We start from the raw sequence: 16,342 nt of genomic DNA on the forward strand, positions 1-16,342 counted from the left end.
AATACTTCTAACTATTTTTAAATATTGTTAATATTAAATTTAAATCTTACCTTATAAGTCGTTGTCCTTAACTGATATTTTCGGTTTTTATAAAATATCACTTTACAGCTGATCTATGTCGATCTCGATTCTCCCCTCGCTTTTCCCCTAAATCCGCTTTTTGCACTTGTCCTTTTTTGGTTCTCCTCAAATTCTTTACTCCATTGTTTTTATTTTCAGTATAAATTCTTGTAGCTCGACGTTTGATTTCTCATTAAGTTTGCTTTAATTCCGTATTATTTGTTTTGTTTTTGATTCATACATAGATTTGGCAATTATTTTGTTAACCGATTTGCATTGTTTTTGTTATCATAGCTTGTTGCAGGGTTCTTGCTCTAAAAATATTTCGTCGTATTTTGAAATCGTTGGAAGTCCGTTTTTTTCTTGTTATTCTTAAACTTCTTCGCTTGTTCTTGTATAAATATTAATTTCTTTGAGAAATTCAAGTCTTTATTTTAATATTACTTTTGTTTAACTTCTTTCCATTTATGTGTAAATATGTAAATTTATTTATTTGCGACAAAAAAACACTTGCTTATGGTATTTTTCTTGGTTTATATTGAGTTTTGGTGTTGCTGCTTTTGATGGGGCCTTTCGATGCGCACTGCGCCCTTACCCAAAATTTTATAAATTCAGTATAAAACCTTGTGGTATATATGGTTCCTATAGGGTATAGATTGATTGGCTAGACACTCACCGACGTAGGTAATCAAATGTTATCCGACTAGATATATAATATATATATATATATATATAATATGGTTCTAGCTAGCGCACATTTACCAAAATCAAATTTATGTTTGAATAAAAATTAGTTACTTTATACTTGTTTATTTTTATTTTACTATACTTTGTTTGTGTGGGAGAATTGCTTTTCCTTAACGAATTTGGTCTTTTATCTTTGCATCAGTCAACAACACAAGAATTAAAACATTGGAAAATTGTGATGATAGTTGTATGCAATTTCTTGTTTAACAATTTTGTTTGAGATTTTTTATAATTTTGGCTTAAAGTTGATTGCTGCCAGCAGACTTTTGTGTTAATACGCTCTGAATTGGCTGCAAAGAAATCAGAAGTAAAAATGTTTATAAATTTTAAGTACCCGAAATTTGGATACAGGTAATTAGGTCGATGCCACACCCTTTCTCACGTACATACAAAATAGGTACACTGGAAAAAACAAATCAAAATTAACCTAAATTTGGATCAGTAAGTTTAAGTTAAATTGCTGTGTTTTTAGGTGTTACCAAATAATGTTATTTATTTGAAAAACTTAAGCTCTCATTAATTATCTTTCAAGTAAAATATTTTATTTCCATTTTTCTATTACACATTGGATTTATAAGAACATGGATACAAAACAGATACATTTTTTTACAACAAGATAAGAAATATATACTTGATGAAACAAAGAATGACAAACAGCAGATATGTTTAAAAATTTTAAGTCTCAGGTTCTTTAAAAGCTCAAGCTAGATTATCTAAATAGCATTTTAATATTTATAAAAAATAAATACTACATTACTTTTTTTTATGTGATTCAAATCTTTATAAATTCGTTTTCAATTTGCAGTTACCTCTGCTGATCTTGAAAAGTTATCTACAATTTTCTTACATTTTTATGAGCTTGAAAAGTATTTTAAAAATGTTACTAACCCCACATTTTACATAAATTAAATAATTGTATCTATTTAAAATAAATCCCCTTTGAGTAAGTATCATAATAATTAAATTGTATAAAAAGACATATTTTTCTTGCTGTGTAATAATGTGGGAATTTTTTACGTTGGACAGTTTTGTACTCACTTGATTGACATTTATTATATTTGCCTATACCGTTTCTAGGATCTAACTTGAGCTTCAGATCCTAACCTCAGCTTGAGCTTATCAAAGTAAAGTGATCTCTAAGAGCCGGTTCTTTTGGGATATATTTGTATCTTTGCGATCGCCGATCTCACTCTCACACTCACACACATATACAAAAAGATATAAAAAAGTGTTTGGGGAACGTACTGACTGACTGACAGGAAGGACTACGGTGGTCCTTGTAGGCCGGTATTCCCCAGGAATATTTCTCTCTCAAGCAGGTCGTGTTTGGTGCTCCTCCGCCTTCTTCGTCTACGTCCTCGTCAATCCTTAAACTTTTGCCTAATATTTTTTTGTGGATTTTATTTGGTTGTTTTTTTGTTTTTGTTAGTAGTAGTTGCTTTTCATACTACGGAAACAAGGAGAAATCATATAGCGACGCAAATGATAAATCATATGAGTAGAATAATACGAAAACGCGCTTAAAAAAGAACCGCGTTTGCTGGATGCGCCGAAGACTGCTTGACTCGTACTGAATTTTCCCGGAAAATAAGAGAGAGAGTGGCGCTTTTCCGCAGCGACTGCGACGCCGGCAGCGACGTCAACGCATCCTGTTTTGAGGAGACTTTTCACGGAAAACGCAGCGCACCTACAATTCGTACAGGAGCAGAGCTTTTCGGCACAGCTTTTCCGACCACGTCCATCGCCCTCCTCGATCCCATTTTCCCACTCGGCTCCAACTCTCCGGACCAGCGGAAAATTCTCTCCGAAAGCGCGGCTTCGAAATAATTTGAAAATGCATTTTCCTCGCCCATCGGGGGCGTGGCAACGTGGTGGTTTCGCAGAATGTGTGCCAACAGCTCGTCGTCTATATCCCTTGTAATCTGTGTAATTTCAGCTGCTAGCAACTCTCAAAAACAACAGGATAGAACACTTGCAAAATGGGTTCAGGATTTTCTCTAAATTTCTCTAAATTAAAATCAGGGGTGAACTAAAATTAAATTAAAAGTAGAACCTTTCAGAAAAATAAATATATTAATTTATTTAAAAATATTTAAATACAATAACCGAACAATATAATATAATATATGAGGAAAAAACAAAGCATTGTGTTATAATAGGTATGACATTCAAAAAATGAGAGTCATATTTATTTTAATTTTTTTTGCTTACTATATTTTATAAATATTTTTTATAATACCAAATTTCACGGCAGTTTAAATTCCTTATTTTAAATCCCCTATCATTTTCTTCTAATCTAAAAAAATAGGATTGAAATTCGAAAAACTAGTCATATTTGTTTTATTTTTCTTGATTGGTATATTTTTATGATACTTAATTTTTTGTCGTTTTAATTTTCTTGTTCATAATCCTCTATGGTTTTGATTTGACTTAAAATAATAGAAACGAAGCTCAAAAAATTATAGTCATATTTGTTTTATTTTTCTTGATTGGTATATTTTATAATTTCATAATTTGTTTTGACTTAATTGTATGGCTATTTATTTTTCCTTACTTAAAACCCTATGTTTTTTATCTAATCTAAAATAATAGGAATGAAATTCGAAAAATTATAGTCTAATAACAATATTATTTTTTTTTTTGCTAAGTATATTTTGTAAATAGTTTTTCTGATAAAACATTTACTACTACCTAGTACATCAATTTTATTGTTAAAAATCCTGTAATATATTCATCTTATTAAAAATAACAAGTGTGCAATTTGAAAATGTTTATTTAAATAATTATATTTAATTTCTGATGCTAAAGATATGTTAGAACAATTCTTTCTAAACTATATTAAATAAAGTTTACTTTTTTTTATAAAATCCCCTAAGTTTTCTTTAATTAATTTTAATTTTATTTTAAATCGAAATAATTCCAGTAAATATATTTTTCTATGTGCAAAAAATGAGGAAACGAAGGTGGGGAGCTAAAACAGTGGGTGGGAAATAAAGCAGAGCAAAAGCAGCGGCAAAAGCGATTTGAAATTGTGCAAATGTTTGCATTGAGCTTCGGTGCATTCCCATTTGAAATTAATTGAAAGACTTTGTCTCAGGATACGGGCGCAGTAGAAAGAGACAGCTAGACAAATTTAGAAAGAGACGGTGACAGAGCGAATATTTGCAGTGCAATTCATGTTCATCTGAGGACTCAATTTGCCAAAATAGAAGCTGATCAAATATTAATGTTCACAAATGAATTCATAATGTGCTGGATTTTAGCAGTCTTGCCACAGAATATTGTAATATTAAATAAATTGTGAGATATACCACAAAACAAATAGAAAAATGTTGGCTTTGGTTAAACAAAAAAATGGTAAATATCTATTTAAAGCTGCAAATTCTATACCCACGGAAATGTAAGTCCAAAATGTATTTTTATTATGGGAAAATATGTTGTACAACCACCCATTTATTTAGTTAAAATTGCAAATACTTGCTTTACTTTTTCCTAAAACTATTTTTTCAAAAGAATATAAAATATTTTTTTTCTATTTATCATAAGTATTCACTCATATATTTATTTTAAAAAATAAAAAAAACAATACCTGCATTAAATTAAAAGTAAAACTTTAGGATTTAAAGTATTAGAATTTTAAAGTCACTTTCAAATGTCATATTTAGGTGTTGAAAAGTATGCAACAATATATTTTCAACTCACAAGTGCAATGAATTCATTCAGGAAGACGATTATTCCTTATTCATTGCATACTTTTCGATACCTAAAATGACTTTTTAAAGTGATTTCAAAACTCAAACGATTTCTATGGCACCCCTAACAAATTTTCATTGCACATGAGTTAGTTAGTTGAATGAGTTCTTAATATACTTATAGCCTGGCAAAAATTTATAAAAGTAATAGATAAGCCCTCATGAACACAAATGCTTGGTGTAGTATCTGCAATTAAAACTTTTACTCGTAAAATGCCAAACTACCAAGTACTTAGCTCCGAAAATATAAACATAGATTGCACCCTCAGACAATCCACTTGCATTATTCCACTTTAAGTTGAGGGCTCCCTTGAAGTCAATTGCAATTAGTGAGCTTACTTTGCATTAGGGTCATCGGGGAGCCGCCGGCTTTTAAACATTTTCAATTAATTAAAATAAATAATGAAATTATGTGTGCATGTGAGCCCCCACCCTTATACTATACGCCCGTACTTTAGAAAATCCCAGTGATTATCTAAACCAAATCCCGAATAGGATACATAGATGGGATGGGATATGGTATATGGGATATAATGGTGTGAAGCACGTGGACGAAGGATGTGCAATTGGCCACCCCCGATGAAAAGCTCGGAAAAGCTCTCGTAGGGGCGCTGTCCCGCTGGAGAATTTTCCCGGGGTCGTGTAGACTTATCCGCCGCTGCGAAAATGGAGCAATTTCTGCATATGGGCGGCGGCATTCGAAATTGTGTCAAACTGGGCGCCGAACACGCCCCAAAAGCACAGAGACCGGCCGGCCGGCAAATTCTACTTGGCCCACGTACACTCCCCCGGAGATATAGACTTAGATATATACCCATAAATGGTCAATTGGAAATGGCAATGGAGGTGGGGGCAACGACTTTAAGACGACTGCCTTTAAGTCAAAATAAATAAGAGTTCTGGGGGGAATGAACACCTAGAGAAAACGGGTTAAAGTTTATCTAACAAAAATATGTAACTACTCCATTGTAAACCTTTAATTTAAATCGTATTTAGGACTAACTATAGGAAATACTTATAACGATCTCATTCATATATACTATATTAATTTTTAACAGTTCTATTTGTTTTATTTAGTTTATTCTAGATCTATACTAAGAGTTCTGGGGCGAATGAACGCCAGAAAAAAGTGATTGAAGTGTATCTACAAAAATATGTAACAACTCCATGCTCAACATTTAATTTAAATCGTATTTAAGTTTAGCTATGGATACATTTGTATATCGATATTATTTTTTTTGTTCATAACTCTCTACTATTATTTAAAAGATCTTGTTATTTTATTGAGTTTTATTAAGATTCAGGTGACACAGAAATAAATATGGTTTTGAAATCTATTTTACTTGTCACTTTGGATGCCTAAAAGTATGCAGTGTATAATTCTTAGACTTCCTTCTGAATAAATTCATTGTTTTTGCAGCTAAAATTATAAATATATTTTTAGATACCTAAAATGCTATTTTAAAGGGATTTAAAGACCCAAGGAACTTGTGTGGATTTTTAAATTTCTAGCATTAACATAATTCAATAAAATGAATCTTAAAATTATTCCAAGAAAGTTTCTTCAAAAATATAACCCTCTACATACTCAAAACTTAGCCTAAGTCAAATAAATCAAATCAAATCAAATAAAAAATAATATTTATATAAAATGATTCTTATAATTATTCCAAAGAAGTTTCTTCAAAAACCTATTCCCCCAACCTATTCAAAACTTAGCCTAAATCACAAAAATAAATATTTTATTTATGATTTTAGTTTGGCTAACATTGGCTCACGATTGAAACATAGAAAAGATGTTTATTTAAATTCTTAAATTGTTTTTCTTTAATGGAGAACATATTTACGCAAACAAGTTGCGAGTCTTGCTATCATAACAACTATTATTTTTTGGGGTGTGTCGGTTGTGTAAATAGCAGGCCTGCTTGGGTAAGCAAAGGGGGTCCTAAAAGCACAGCAAGGGGCACTTGCAACCTCTGTCACGTAGTCGGCCAACTCGTACGCAAAAGTTGTGCCAAGTTCTCAAGTCAACAGAGGACTTCCCACCCACACACACACATGCACACATGCACACATGCACACATGCACACATGCACACACCCACACTCACTCACTTAATTGAGTGCATGGGGGCGTAAGGGCAGTTGGGCGGTTGGGGGCGTGGCACAGCACATCCTGCTGAGCACCGTATGTGTGTTTGTGGTGGTGGTGGTGGGGCCCCAGGATATTCACAAAATAGATGGAAATAAGAACGAGCAGTCACGTTGGCACCGGGGGAAAAGGGAAAAGGACGAAAACCGGGAAGTTGGGGAAGAGGATTGCAGAATTAACCCAATAACAACCGGTAACAAGGATCCCAAATATAAACTATTTAACCAATCCCCCGCTTTTTGAGGCTCTCACCACACACTAAGCTCCCTTAAGCCGAACGCAAACAAAATAAATCAATATTCTTACAAGATTCAAAGGACTTCTTATCCCATAAAGAAATCACTTTGGTTCCGAATCGTTCGGCTGGAAAATGTAAGCTCTTGGTTCCAATTTTAAATAAAAAAAATACTACGTTATAGTGATGTCATTCTAGATGTCATTTTAAGCCTAGGAAAATTACCCTTATTTCGGAAAGTCCTTAAACGTTTATATATAAATAATATTAGGTGGTATTATATACTTAATCTTTATAGATAGGTATTTTATGTATTTTATATTTATATTATGTCATGGAGTTAGATTTGAGTATAATTTAGATTAAGTTATTACTACTTTTGATTTGTAATTTGCTGTTGAATAAAAAATATTAATTTTTATTGTTAATTTAGGTTTTAGAATATAAAATCACTTAAATGTGCCTTTCAAGTCGATTAAATTTGGTATATTTACAATTTTCTGTTATTAAAATCAACAATTTTACAATTATTGTTACAAAAAAAGGTACTGTGGTTATTATATTATCAATATTTATATAATGTATTAACCCTAGTCAATTGAAACTATCCCTTATTGGTTTTTATTTTGCTTAAAGCGTAACCCAAAAAGATGCCAGATACATATAAAATTGAGTTGCAGTCTATAGGACATCGTTTTCTTGAATTTATTTTTTGATTACGGCTGAAATAGTAGGAAATCTTTATTAAAAGGTTTTTTCCCAACTGGGGGATGTACATATGCTTATAAGGTCTTCAAGTCCGCATCTGCTTGTGAAATTCTAAAGGAAAGAGATGCTGACTTCAACAGGTGCTCGTTGAGCCGTGCACTTACCAATTAGCATATGCACTTCTGCAGGCAGCCTTAACCCTCCTCCTCCTTGACCCTCCAGCCCCTTAACCCCCGACATCCATACACTGTGCAGCTCCTTGCCGGGACCAAACATCCTCACTCAAGTGGCGTTTTAACGCTTCAAATGCATTACGAGGGCGGCTCAAAGGGGTTAAGTCACTCACACACACACTCAAACTGACATAAGAGTACACTGCGGGAAATATATGTGAATTCAAAGATTAGGAAATATTGTTTTATTATTTACAAATAAAAAAATTTAGTACTAACTACTTTCTAATATTAATTATTAAACCCTCTAATTAAAAAAAAATCATTGAGTTAATTCATTTACGCTTACAATGATTTTTAAATCGGATAATTCTAACAATTTTAAATAAATTATAAATGTTTAGATCAGAAATATCAAAAATTCCAAAATAAAAGATTTTTATAATTTTTTTCAGTGCACACATCTGTGTACAAAGAGAAAGAGGAAAGTTAAAGGGATGTAGAGCTAAAAGGATGGCGTAATTGCTTTAAGAGGCAACAAAAAAGGAATCACACAAGTCGCTGCACATCAGCTAATTCCACTCCTTCCCCCAAAAAAACAAAAAGTGCCAGCGGATAAATAAAAGGAACAAAAGACAGAGAACGAGGCGAAAAACTTTTAACAGCCATCGAGTGACTTCCGTTTCCGGCGCCCGCATCCACCCACTTGAATGCTAATCAGCTGAATGGCAAATCAGTTAATCTATATGCCACCACAAATCGATCGAATCAGTGGCCATATATAATACGGCCAAGAGATATTTATGCGTTTCGACACACATACACAGGGAGAAATGTCTATAGCATTGTTATTTGTTCCTTAATAAAATATATTCTCATAAAATGAAAGGTTTATAAATAAAAAGATAGAAAAAACAATTAAACTAATATTTTATTTTCATTGATAGAACTTTTTACCCATACCTTTGAAAACAAAAGAACTTTTAACACTTAAAAATGTTTTTAAATTAAAATAAAATATATTACTTAGATTACACAATTTTCACTGCATTGTTTTCTTTTAAAATGGAAATTCTTTAATTTTTACCCCAGAAATATCGTATTTAAGACCTTTTCCCGACATCAAGTATACGCCCCGAATTCCAAACTATGCACCCCACCACGTCTATGTATTTGTCGGCTCCAGTAAATGGGTTTTGTTTTTACACAGAAAAAACCGGCAAAAGGTGTGAGAAAGATGAGCCATGTACACCCATCTCACTTGCATAAAACGAATAAATAAAATGTCAAATCTAACGATGCGTTATGCGAATATTTGCATTTGAAATTGAGAAATTTTCTCTCTATAAATGTGCGTGGGTGCAAGTATCCTGAATACATACATACAAACATGTTCACACAAAAGCAGACGCCCGCATACATGCATAAACACTACATATATGTGAAATAGAGTCCTATGTACGTGAATTACATACCAAACCTTATAAGGGGTGTCCTTAGGTTACCAAACATTAAATTTTAAAAACAGAATTTACAAGTAAAGTTTTAGTTAATTAATGAAATATATAATATTTAATATTAAAAAGATAAAATATGATAAATAAAAAATATATTCAAATTCATATTCCATAATAATCATTTTAACTTTTTTTATATCATAAAAATCTTGTTATTTTCTTTAAAATGTGTTAGGATAACCTTATAAATATGTAAAAAGATGATAAATAATACATACATGTTCCATAATAATTCTTTGTACATTTTATAGATCATATATGTATATCTTTTTATTTTATTTAAAATGTGTTGGGATAGCATTATAGAAATATAGAACGATGATAAATAATACATATGTACATATCCCATAACAATCCTTTGTACATTTTATAGATCATATATCTTTGTACTTTCTTTAAAATGTGTTAGGATAACTTTATAAAAATATATAAAGATGATAAATAATATATAAATATTCCATAATAATCCTTTTCCTTTTTAAGACCATATAAAACTTTTTTTTTAGTTCGCTTAAAAATTTATTGGAATAACTCCCAACCATTTTGAAAAATCACCCTGTTCTCAGCATCCTGCGCTTCGAATAATTTCCACATTGCCCGAATAAATACACCAAGCGCATGAAACTCAAAGCAAGCCCGAAACATGAAAAACAGCAGCAAAAACGATGAAAAGCCCCCGAGGTCCCCCGATATTATCCACATAACCCTGCATATAGATATATGTACGAGTGAATGTGTATGTGACTACAGTGACTGGCCAAAAACCCATGCAGCCACCCAAAAAAGCAACGAAAAAACCACCCAACTTCCCCGAAAACCTAAAACCGAAAACAAACCAAAACCAAACTCAGCATCCCCCCATTCCACACCACCTTTTCTATTCCATTTCTTCCGCTGAAAGGACTTTCACCATATGGATGATGGTGGGAAAAGTATAATTTATTCTAGCCAAGATAGCGGGTGCCAAGAAATAAACCTATCATCGGGAGAAGTTGATATAGTAGTATACCTTTAAATGATAGGTAAATATATAATAAACAAAGATAGTTAAATCAAAAAGTAAACAAATTTCTTAATAAAAATCCCTTAATAACCAAGTAAAGAATCATTTTAAGTACATTGGATTATATTTACAATTTTAATGATGGCATGATTATCATATTCTTTTGTCGTTCTCCAACCTTAGACAAAAATTTTAAATTTTTTACTACACCAGCGAAAAGTTCTATCGATTTTTGCTTTTTTTTGTTTCTTTTTTGGTATTACACGTACTTCTACCTCTAATTTAATATAAATATACAGTCGCCAAATGTTATAGAAAGTCAATACAAAGCACGAAACGCGGACTGCTTGGGCTCAGATGTGCCAGGGGATTACAAAATGGATTAAACCCTAATCATCTGAGCCCTAAGCATAGCTCTCTAACGAATATTATAATAGGGACAACTTAAGGTACAACAAATGTCAGCGACGTTGACGAACTGGCTGTTGCGGAATGCTTCCTAGTGGGTCTGATTGCCGGGCACTGCGTTGACGACCGCTTGGGTCGCGGCTTTCAGGGCAGCCGGAACAGCAGGCGCAGCTGGTGTCGGAGCAGCTCCAACTGGAGCCAGCGAGTCTGGGGCATTGTGAAAGAAGTAGAGCATGAATCCGGCAGCAAGCACCACATGGGCGCTCAGGATCCCAATGATGAGGAACAGCGAGAACTGCGAGTTCCGCAGAGCTGGAGTCAGCACGGCAATCAGAACCGTGCCCGAGAGCAGGGCGGCGGTGATCACCAAGATCCACTGCAGCAAGGAGATCTGTGGGGAATTAATAAACATGAATATCTTTAATACTGAGGATGCAAAAAATATATAACATAAGTACACAAAATCCAACTGTTTCCTGAAATATGGTATGGTAGCTCATTTTAAGCCATAAACATTTATAGGTCAGCTTAAAAATGCTTTGATAAGATATATAAAAGTCTTTTCAATGTATCTTATAAAGCAGTATGAAGGAAAATCATCCTTTTTAAGATCCTCTAATAGTTTCCACCGAAAGGAAGAGTAAAGATATAGTTTCCTAACCCTCAGTAGACAACCAAACCTGAATAAAAGTAATCACAATTCAATTAATAACTAAGTCTTCATTACTAAAACTTAATTCCAACATTCTGATACATTTTTTTTCAAATTTCCCTTATTAATAGAATTTTACACCTAAACGGTACCAAATTCTATGAGTTCAGGAAAACTACAGCTTGGATCAAAACACTAGCCAGATAGCTTCAATGCGCTACTACCTAAAAAAACCTCATATTACAGTTTACATTTACACAGGTAATTCCTTACATTGATCACCCATAGAATGGATACTGGTATATAGATGGCCAGGCTGTATCCGTAGATGCACATCAGCGACAGCAGACTCGGAGTGTATGTGGCCTGCAAGTACACGCGAATGTGAGCAAGATGGATGGATGGAAGGCCAACTCAAACTTACGCTATCCGTTTCGATGGCGTCTGCCGAGTCCACGGGCTTCAGGCTGTACTTGAACAAGGCCCACAGAACAGCTGGCAAGATGTTGGCGTACAGGAAGATGCAGGTGGCCGCGTAGGAGACCAGGTGGAAGTTGTAGTGCCAGCGGTAGCCATCGTTGGCATGGTGCAAGTAACTGGCTATGTTGCCACTAATAGCTATGGAAAAGATCTGGAATGAAAACGGAGGGAAAAAGAGTTTAATATGGAGAATCACGGAAGAATTTTAATGAAATGAGACAACAAATACTATAAAATTGCTTGGATGTTGACTGAAAATGTGCCTATTATTCATTAGATAATCTAATTTATTCTATCTTTGGAACATTTAGCAAAAAACTAAAACCACTAAAGAACTATTAATCCTCAAACCATCTAATAATGTTGTTTTGTACAAAATATATCTTTAAAATGCTGTAAAATAAAATAAAACATTCATTAGAAAAAGTATATATACATCCTAACTCATTTACAAAGAAATCCATAATTAAATATCAGTTTTTTAACCGTTTCTTCCTATAGCATTGCTTAAAAATTGCCTTTTAAAGTTATATACATCTTTATAAACTGATTCCCCTTCCCAAATTAGCTTAATAAACTAGTAGCTATTCTAGATGTGACCAATAATACCAAGAAACGTTTAAGGAATCTCAACCCATCGCCTAATTACCTAGTTATAAAGAACATTATAAATAAAACACGACTTCGTTAGTTCAATAAAGCTGCACAAAAGGGATAGGTTTCTCTGGAAATCTAGTAATATGTTTAAAAACTACCTTCTTAAGGGGTTTTTACGTATAAAATATAAATTATTTGATTACTTAAGGTTATACAAGATAGCTTTAAAAGTAGGCATTGGAAAGTAGTTTTTTTCAGTACAAAAAGTAATTGTTTCTAAGGAAATGTAGTAAATTTGTAAATAGGTACCATCTTATGGGGTTTCTCCCTATCTATGAAGTTGCTCAGTAGAGGATTTCCTTTTTCAACTTTGCTAAGAATTGGGGTTCCTTTTAAAAATCATTAAATCAACAAGATAGCAAACAAATATAAAGGTTGAAAAAATAGTTTTGATTACTAATTACTAAGATAAGCAGAAGAACACCTTTACAAGTAGTTTTAATCTACAAAACTACTAAGGTAAACAGAAGATGTAACTAAAAAGTCCCTCAAGATATGATTTTTCTTAATTATAAAGACCCAATAAGTCCTTCAGGAATCCCAAGACCAACTCTTGGCTACTAACCAGGGTGACGGTGATCCAGAATGGTCCATACAGATCCGGATTCTCGCCGATGTTCATGCGCAGATAGTTGCCCGCGGCCCGCTTTGGGATCATCGAGTTGGCGATCCGCTCGAGGACCATGTAGGTGTCCACGTTGAAGAACTGCTGGTAGTATTCGATGGTGAGGAAGGAGAGCCGTGCCCCACCAGAGCCACCGCCTGCACCTCCCGCGGATCCGTCCAGTGAAGAGTTCTGCCCCTGCTGGCCCCCATCCCCCGACTGGCCCTGCGCCGAGGAGGTCATGTCGTAGATGAGGTCCGCCAGCGGATCGCCGCGTTGACGCTGTGCGTTGGCATTATTGGAACCACCGCCACCAGCGGATCCACCAGATCCGCCGCCCGATGAGTGGGTCGGTGAGTTCACGTTGATCTGGGCCGGGGCACCGCCGCTGTAGTCGCGGAACTGCAACAGATCGTCGGCCGTGGGCGTCTCCATTTGGTTTTCGGCTGTACTATATTGTTTTCGGATCGCTTATTGTAAATATTACACGTATTTTCCACCACTTGGCCCCAAAAAAATATCTGCTGGCAACGTTGGGCTATCGGTTATCGATAGGTGGCCACACATCAGCTGGCGGCTGCGTTCGTCAGCTAGTGATGACAGTGGGGCACAAAAATCGCAACTGGCTATTTTTAGCTAGCAAATGTATATTCATTTAAATGAAGTTATGGGGTTTTCATTGCTTGCTAACAGAAATAGTTGTACAAAAACAGCAAACGTTTTAAAAGTTTTTTTGCTAACACAAAAGATTACAAAGGTTATTTGCATAGAAGAATACAGAGGTTATTGTTATAGTTTTGAATATATTTAATTCTCAGATTTTATAAAATTAAAAACCATAGAATTTTCTTGTTGTAAAATTAATAAAATAAATTAGTCTATATACAAAATATTTTATTTTATTTGAAAAAACAAGCAGATTTTACGCGTTTTAATTATTCCACATTTGTTTGCTTGCAAAAACGCTTGTTTGGTTTTTAATTTTAAAATGTGTGATATGTATTTTATTAAAAATACAAGACTAAACAAAATGGGCCTTAATTCACTCAACCCGGTCATATTCGATATTGTTCAAAAAAGTACTCGATAATGTTGCCCAAACCAAAGCAGGCGACTTATCGATAGGTTATTTACACATCTCTAATTTTTGCAAACAGCTCGCAGTTTGTGTTTTTCCACAAAGTTTTCCACGAACTCCGCACTCCTTGGCGCTCCAGGGTAAACAAAAAGCCAATTGCGCTCAAACCGGCGGCCACCTGCAGACCGTCGCCGAACCAGAATCCTCGAAAGCTTGCAGAACCGCGATAAACCAGCCAAAATGCCCGTAGAGAACGGAGAATCCGATGGCGAAGGCGACGTTTCTGGCGGAGAATCGGAGCACTCGAACTCCAGCCAGGCACACGACACATCCGACGAGGAGGAGGCCAACGAGTGCGACTCGGACGACTCCTCGGAGCTGGATGCCAGCGAGATCGAACGCAAGCGGGCGGAGCACTTGGAGGATTTGAGTGGGTACCATTGGGTTGTTAGTTCTTCCTATAATTCTAATGATGAACCTCCTCCCTTGCAGTGAGCCTGGAGCGGCAGTTCAACACTTTGCGGGAGCAGTTATACTTCGAGCGCATCAATCTCATCGAACGACAGTTGGCCGAGGTGCGCTCCGGCCGTTCCGAGGAGTTTGTGCAGCCGCAAAAGGAGCTGGACAAGGTCTATCGCACCAGGATTGAGGTGGCGGACGTCCTGCGCAAGTACCGCCTGCAGAACATCGAGCACAAGTTCCAGTCCGAGGAGCAGGCAGCCGTCCAGCACTTTGAGGTACACCAACCCCACTTTTTGGCGCCAAAAGTTGCAAGGGCAAATTGGCGATTATGTTGCTGGAATCTGATTAGCCTTCATGGTGATAAGAGATTCAGGTTTAAGTTAGGCGCTAGTTTGCACAGAATATGACAGATTTCATTTAAAGATTAGTGATTTCAGCAGGAGATAAGCTTTTATGTAAAATTCTGGGTCTTGTTCTTTAAAGATTGGTTCAATATTAGAGTAATGATGATTATCTTTGCTCTTTTAAGGCTAGTTTATGATTATATTACATTATTTTAGCTGTAATCTTGATAGGGGACTTTTCAAAACAGTCAAAAAGTGATATCTTGTTCTCTAATTACCTTTCTCGTTTAATTTCTGATAGATTTTTTGAGAATTTCTGTATTTTAATGAATACTAATTTGATTAATTCATTAACATAACTTTAAACCATTATTTTAGTATAGTTTTTGAGGTTTATAAACCATATATAGCACTAAACTATCCAAAGTTTGGCTTTATATTAGAAAGAAGTTTTAGCCATTTTGAGGACAACAATAAGTCTTAATCTCTATATTATGCCAACACACGAAGCTAAACTATCGTTATAGCTAAGAAGTTAAAGAATACTCAAATAACTTCCCCCTCCTTTTGCAGAGCGAGAAACACATGGCACTGGACAATCTGCGCGATGAGTTCGTGGACCGCATCCGCCGCCTGGAGGAGGACCGCCACAACGTGGACATCTCGTGGGCCGACTGGGGCACCGACAAGCGGCAGAGCAAGGTGCGCGGACCGGGTCGCAAGAAGGCGGTGACCGTCACGGGGCCCTATGTGGTTTACATGCTGCGCGAGGAGGACATCATGGAGGACTGGACGATCATACGCAAGGCCCTTAAGCGATCCTCCTCGTCGGCCACCGCCGGAACAGTCACGCCCACATCCGGCGTGGGCGTCGGCGTCAGCCTGGCCGGACTGCCGGCAATGGCCGGGGCCAGCGGATAGCGGTGGGGCGTGGCAGCTGCCTACGCCCACCTGACGCGTACCTGACGGCCGCGGCCGAGGAAGCAGCAGCCGTAGACGTAGTTGTAGCAGAGCTCCACCCAGAGCCCGAACCAGACTTATTATACTTACGTGGCTAAGTTCGCCGAGTTCGGCCCCTCACCTTCCTCACCTCCTTCCTCTAGATTTTAGTCGTAGAGCCTTGCGCGCACCACTCTCAGAATAATGCCCCCCATCCAGACGATGTATGTAATTTATGCTAAACGTTAAGTGCTAAATAAAAGAGAACTGCAGCCAAGTGGATGTGCGGTCAACAGAAATCAATTCTACAAGTTGTGTGAGTTTGTCAACTCCAAGGTTGTAAACATAGAAGTGTTTTAGCCAGATAAAGGA

The 16,342-nt window shown here is 35.7% G+C and overlaps 3 protein-coding genes across 3 annotated transcripts in view; 1 reads left to right on the forward strand and 2 right to left on the reverse strand.

The window, feature by feature from the left end:
* The window catches only part of fne (found in neurons), a 32,599-nt gene extending 30,377 nt beyond the window's left edge, over positions 1 to 2,222 (reverse strand). The window contains exons 1-2 of the mRNA XM_070997811.1: positions 2,053 to 2,222; positions 51 to 1,097 (exon numbers count right to left, since the gene is read on the reverse strand). The gene's annotated coding sequence lies outside the window, so the exon portion shown is untranslated. The remainder of the gene's footprint in view (positions 1 to 50; positions 1,098 to 2,052) is intronic.
* Positions 2,223 to 10,451: 8,229 nt separating this feature from the next.
* On the reverse strand, positions 10,452 to 13,695 carry LOC108005184 (protein YIPF1). The gene is made up of 4 exons (XM_017068368.4): positions 13,109 to 13,695; positions 11,831 to 12,037; positions 11,680 to 11,772; positions 10,452 to 11,145 (listed from the first exon to the last, which is right to left on the reverse strand). Exons 1-4 carry the CDS (start codon positions 13,580 to 13,582, stop codon positions 10,846 to 10,848), a joined length of 1,074 nt encoding a protein of 357 aa, XP_016923857.2. The 5' UTR covers positions 13,583 to 13,695; the 3' UTR covers positions 10,452 to 10,845.
* Positions 13,696 to 14,280: 585 nt separating this feature from the next.
* Positions 14,281 to 16,273, forward strand: Brms1 (breast cancer metastasis-suppressor 1-like protein). The gene is made up of 3 exons (XM_017068376.4): positions 14,281 to 14,655; positions 14,718 to 14,962; positions 15,605 to 16,273. Exons 1-3 carry the CDS (start codon positions 14,466 to 14,468, stop codon positions 15,950 to 15,952), a joined length of 783 nt encoding a protein of 260 aa, XP_016923865.1. The 5' UTR covers positions 14,281 to 14,465; the 3' UTR covers positions 15,953 to 16,273.
* The last annotated feature ends 69 nt before the right edge of the window (positions 16,274 to 16,342 follow it).

The sequence above is a fragment of the Drosophila suzukii genome, chromosome X, assembly GCF_043229965.1.
Source record: "Drosophila suzukii chromosome X, CBGP_Dsuzu_IsoJpt1.0, whole genome shotgun sequence".
In the NCBI taxonomy this organism is placed as follows: Eukaryota; Metazoa; Arthropoda; class Insecta; order Diptera; family Drosophilidae; genus Drosophila; species Drosophila suzukii.

Coding starts and splice junctions, on each gene's coding strand:
- LOC108005184 (XM_017068368.4), bottom strand. CDS start 13,582: ATGGAGACGCCCACGGCCGACGATCTGTTGCAGTTCCGCGACTACAGC. Junction 12,038..13,108: donor TCTGGATCACCGTCACCCTG/GTTAGTAGCCAA, acceptor TTTTCATTCCAG/ATCTTTTCCATAGCTATTAG. Junction 11,146..11,679: donor CCATTCTATGGGTGATCAAT/GTAAGGAATTAC, acceptor AATTCCCCACAG/ATCTCCTTGCTGCAGTGGAT.
- Brms1 (XM_017068376.4), top strand. CDS start 14,466: ATGCCCGTAGAGAACGGAGAATCCGATGGCGAAGGCGACGTTTCTGGC. Junction 14,656..14,717: donor GGAGCACTTGGAGGATTTGA/GTGGGTACCATT, acceptor CCTCCCTTGCAG/TGAGCCTGGAGCGGCAGTTC. Junction 14,963..15,604: donor CAGCCGTCCAGCACTTTGAG/GTACACCAACCC, acceptor CTCCTTTTGCAG/AGCGAGAAACACATGGCACT.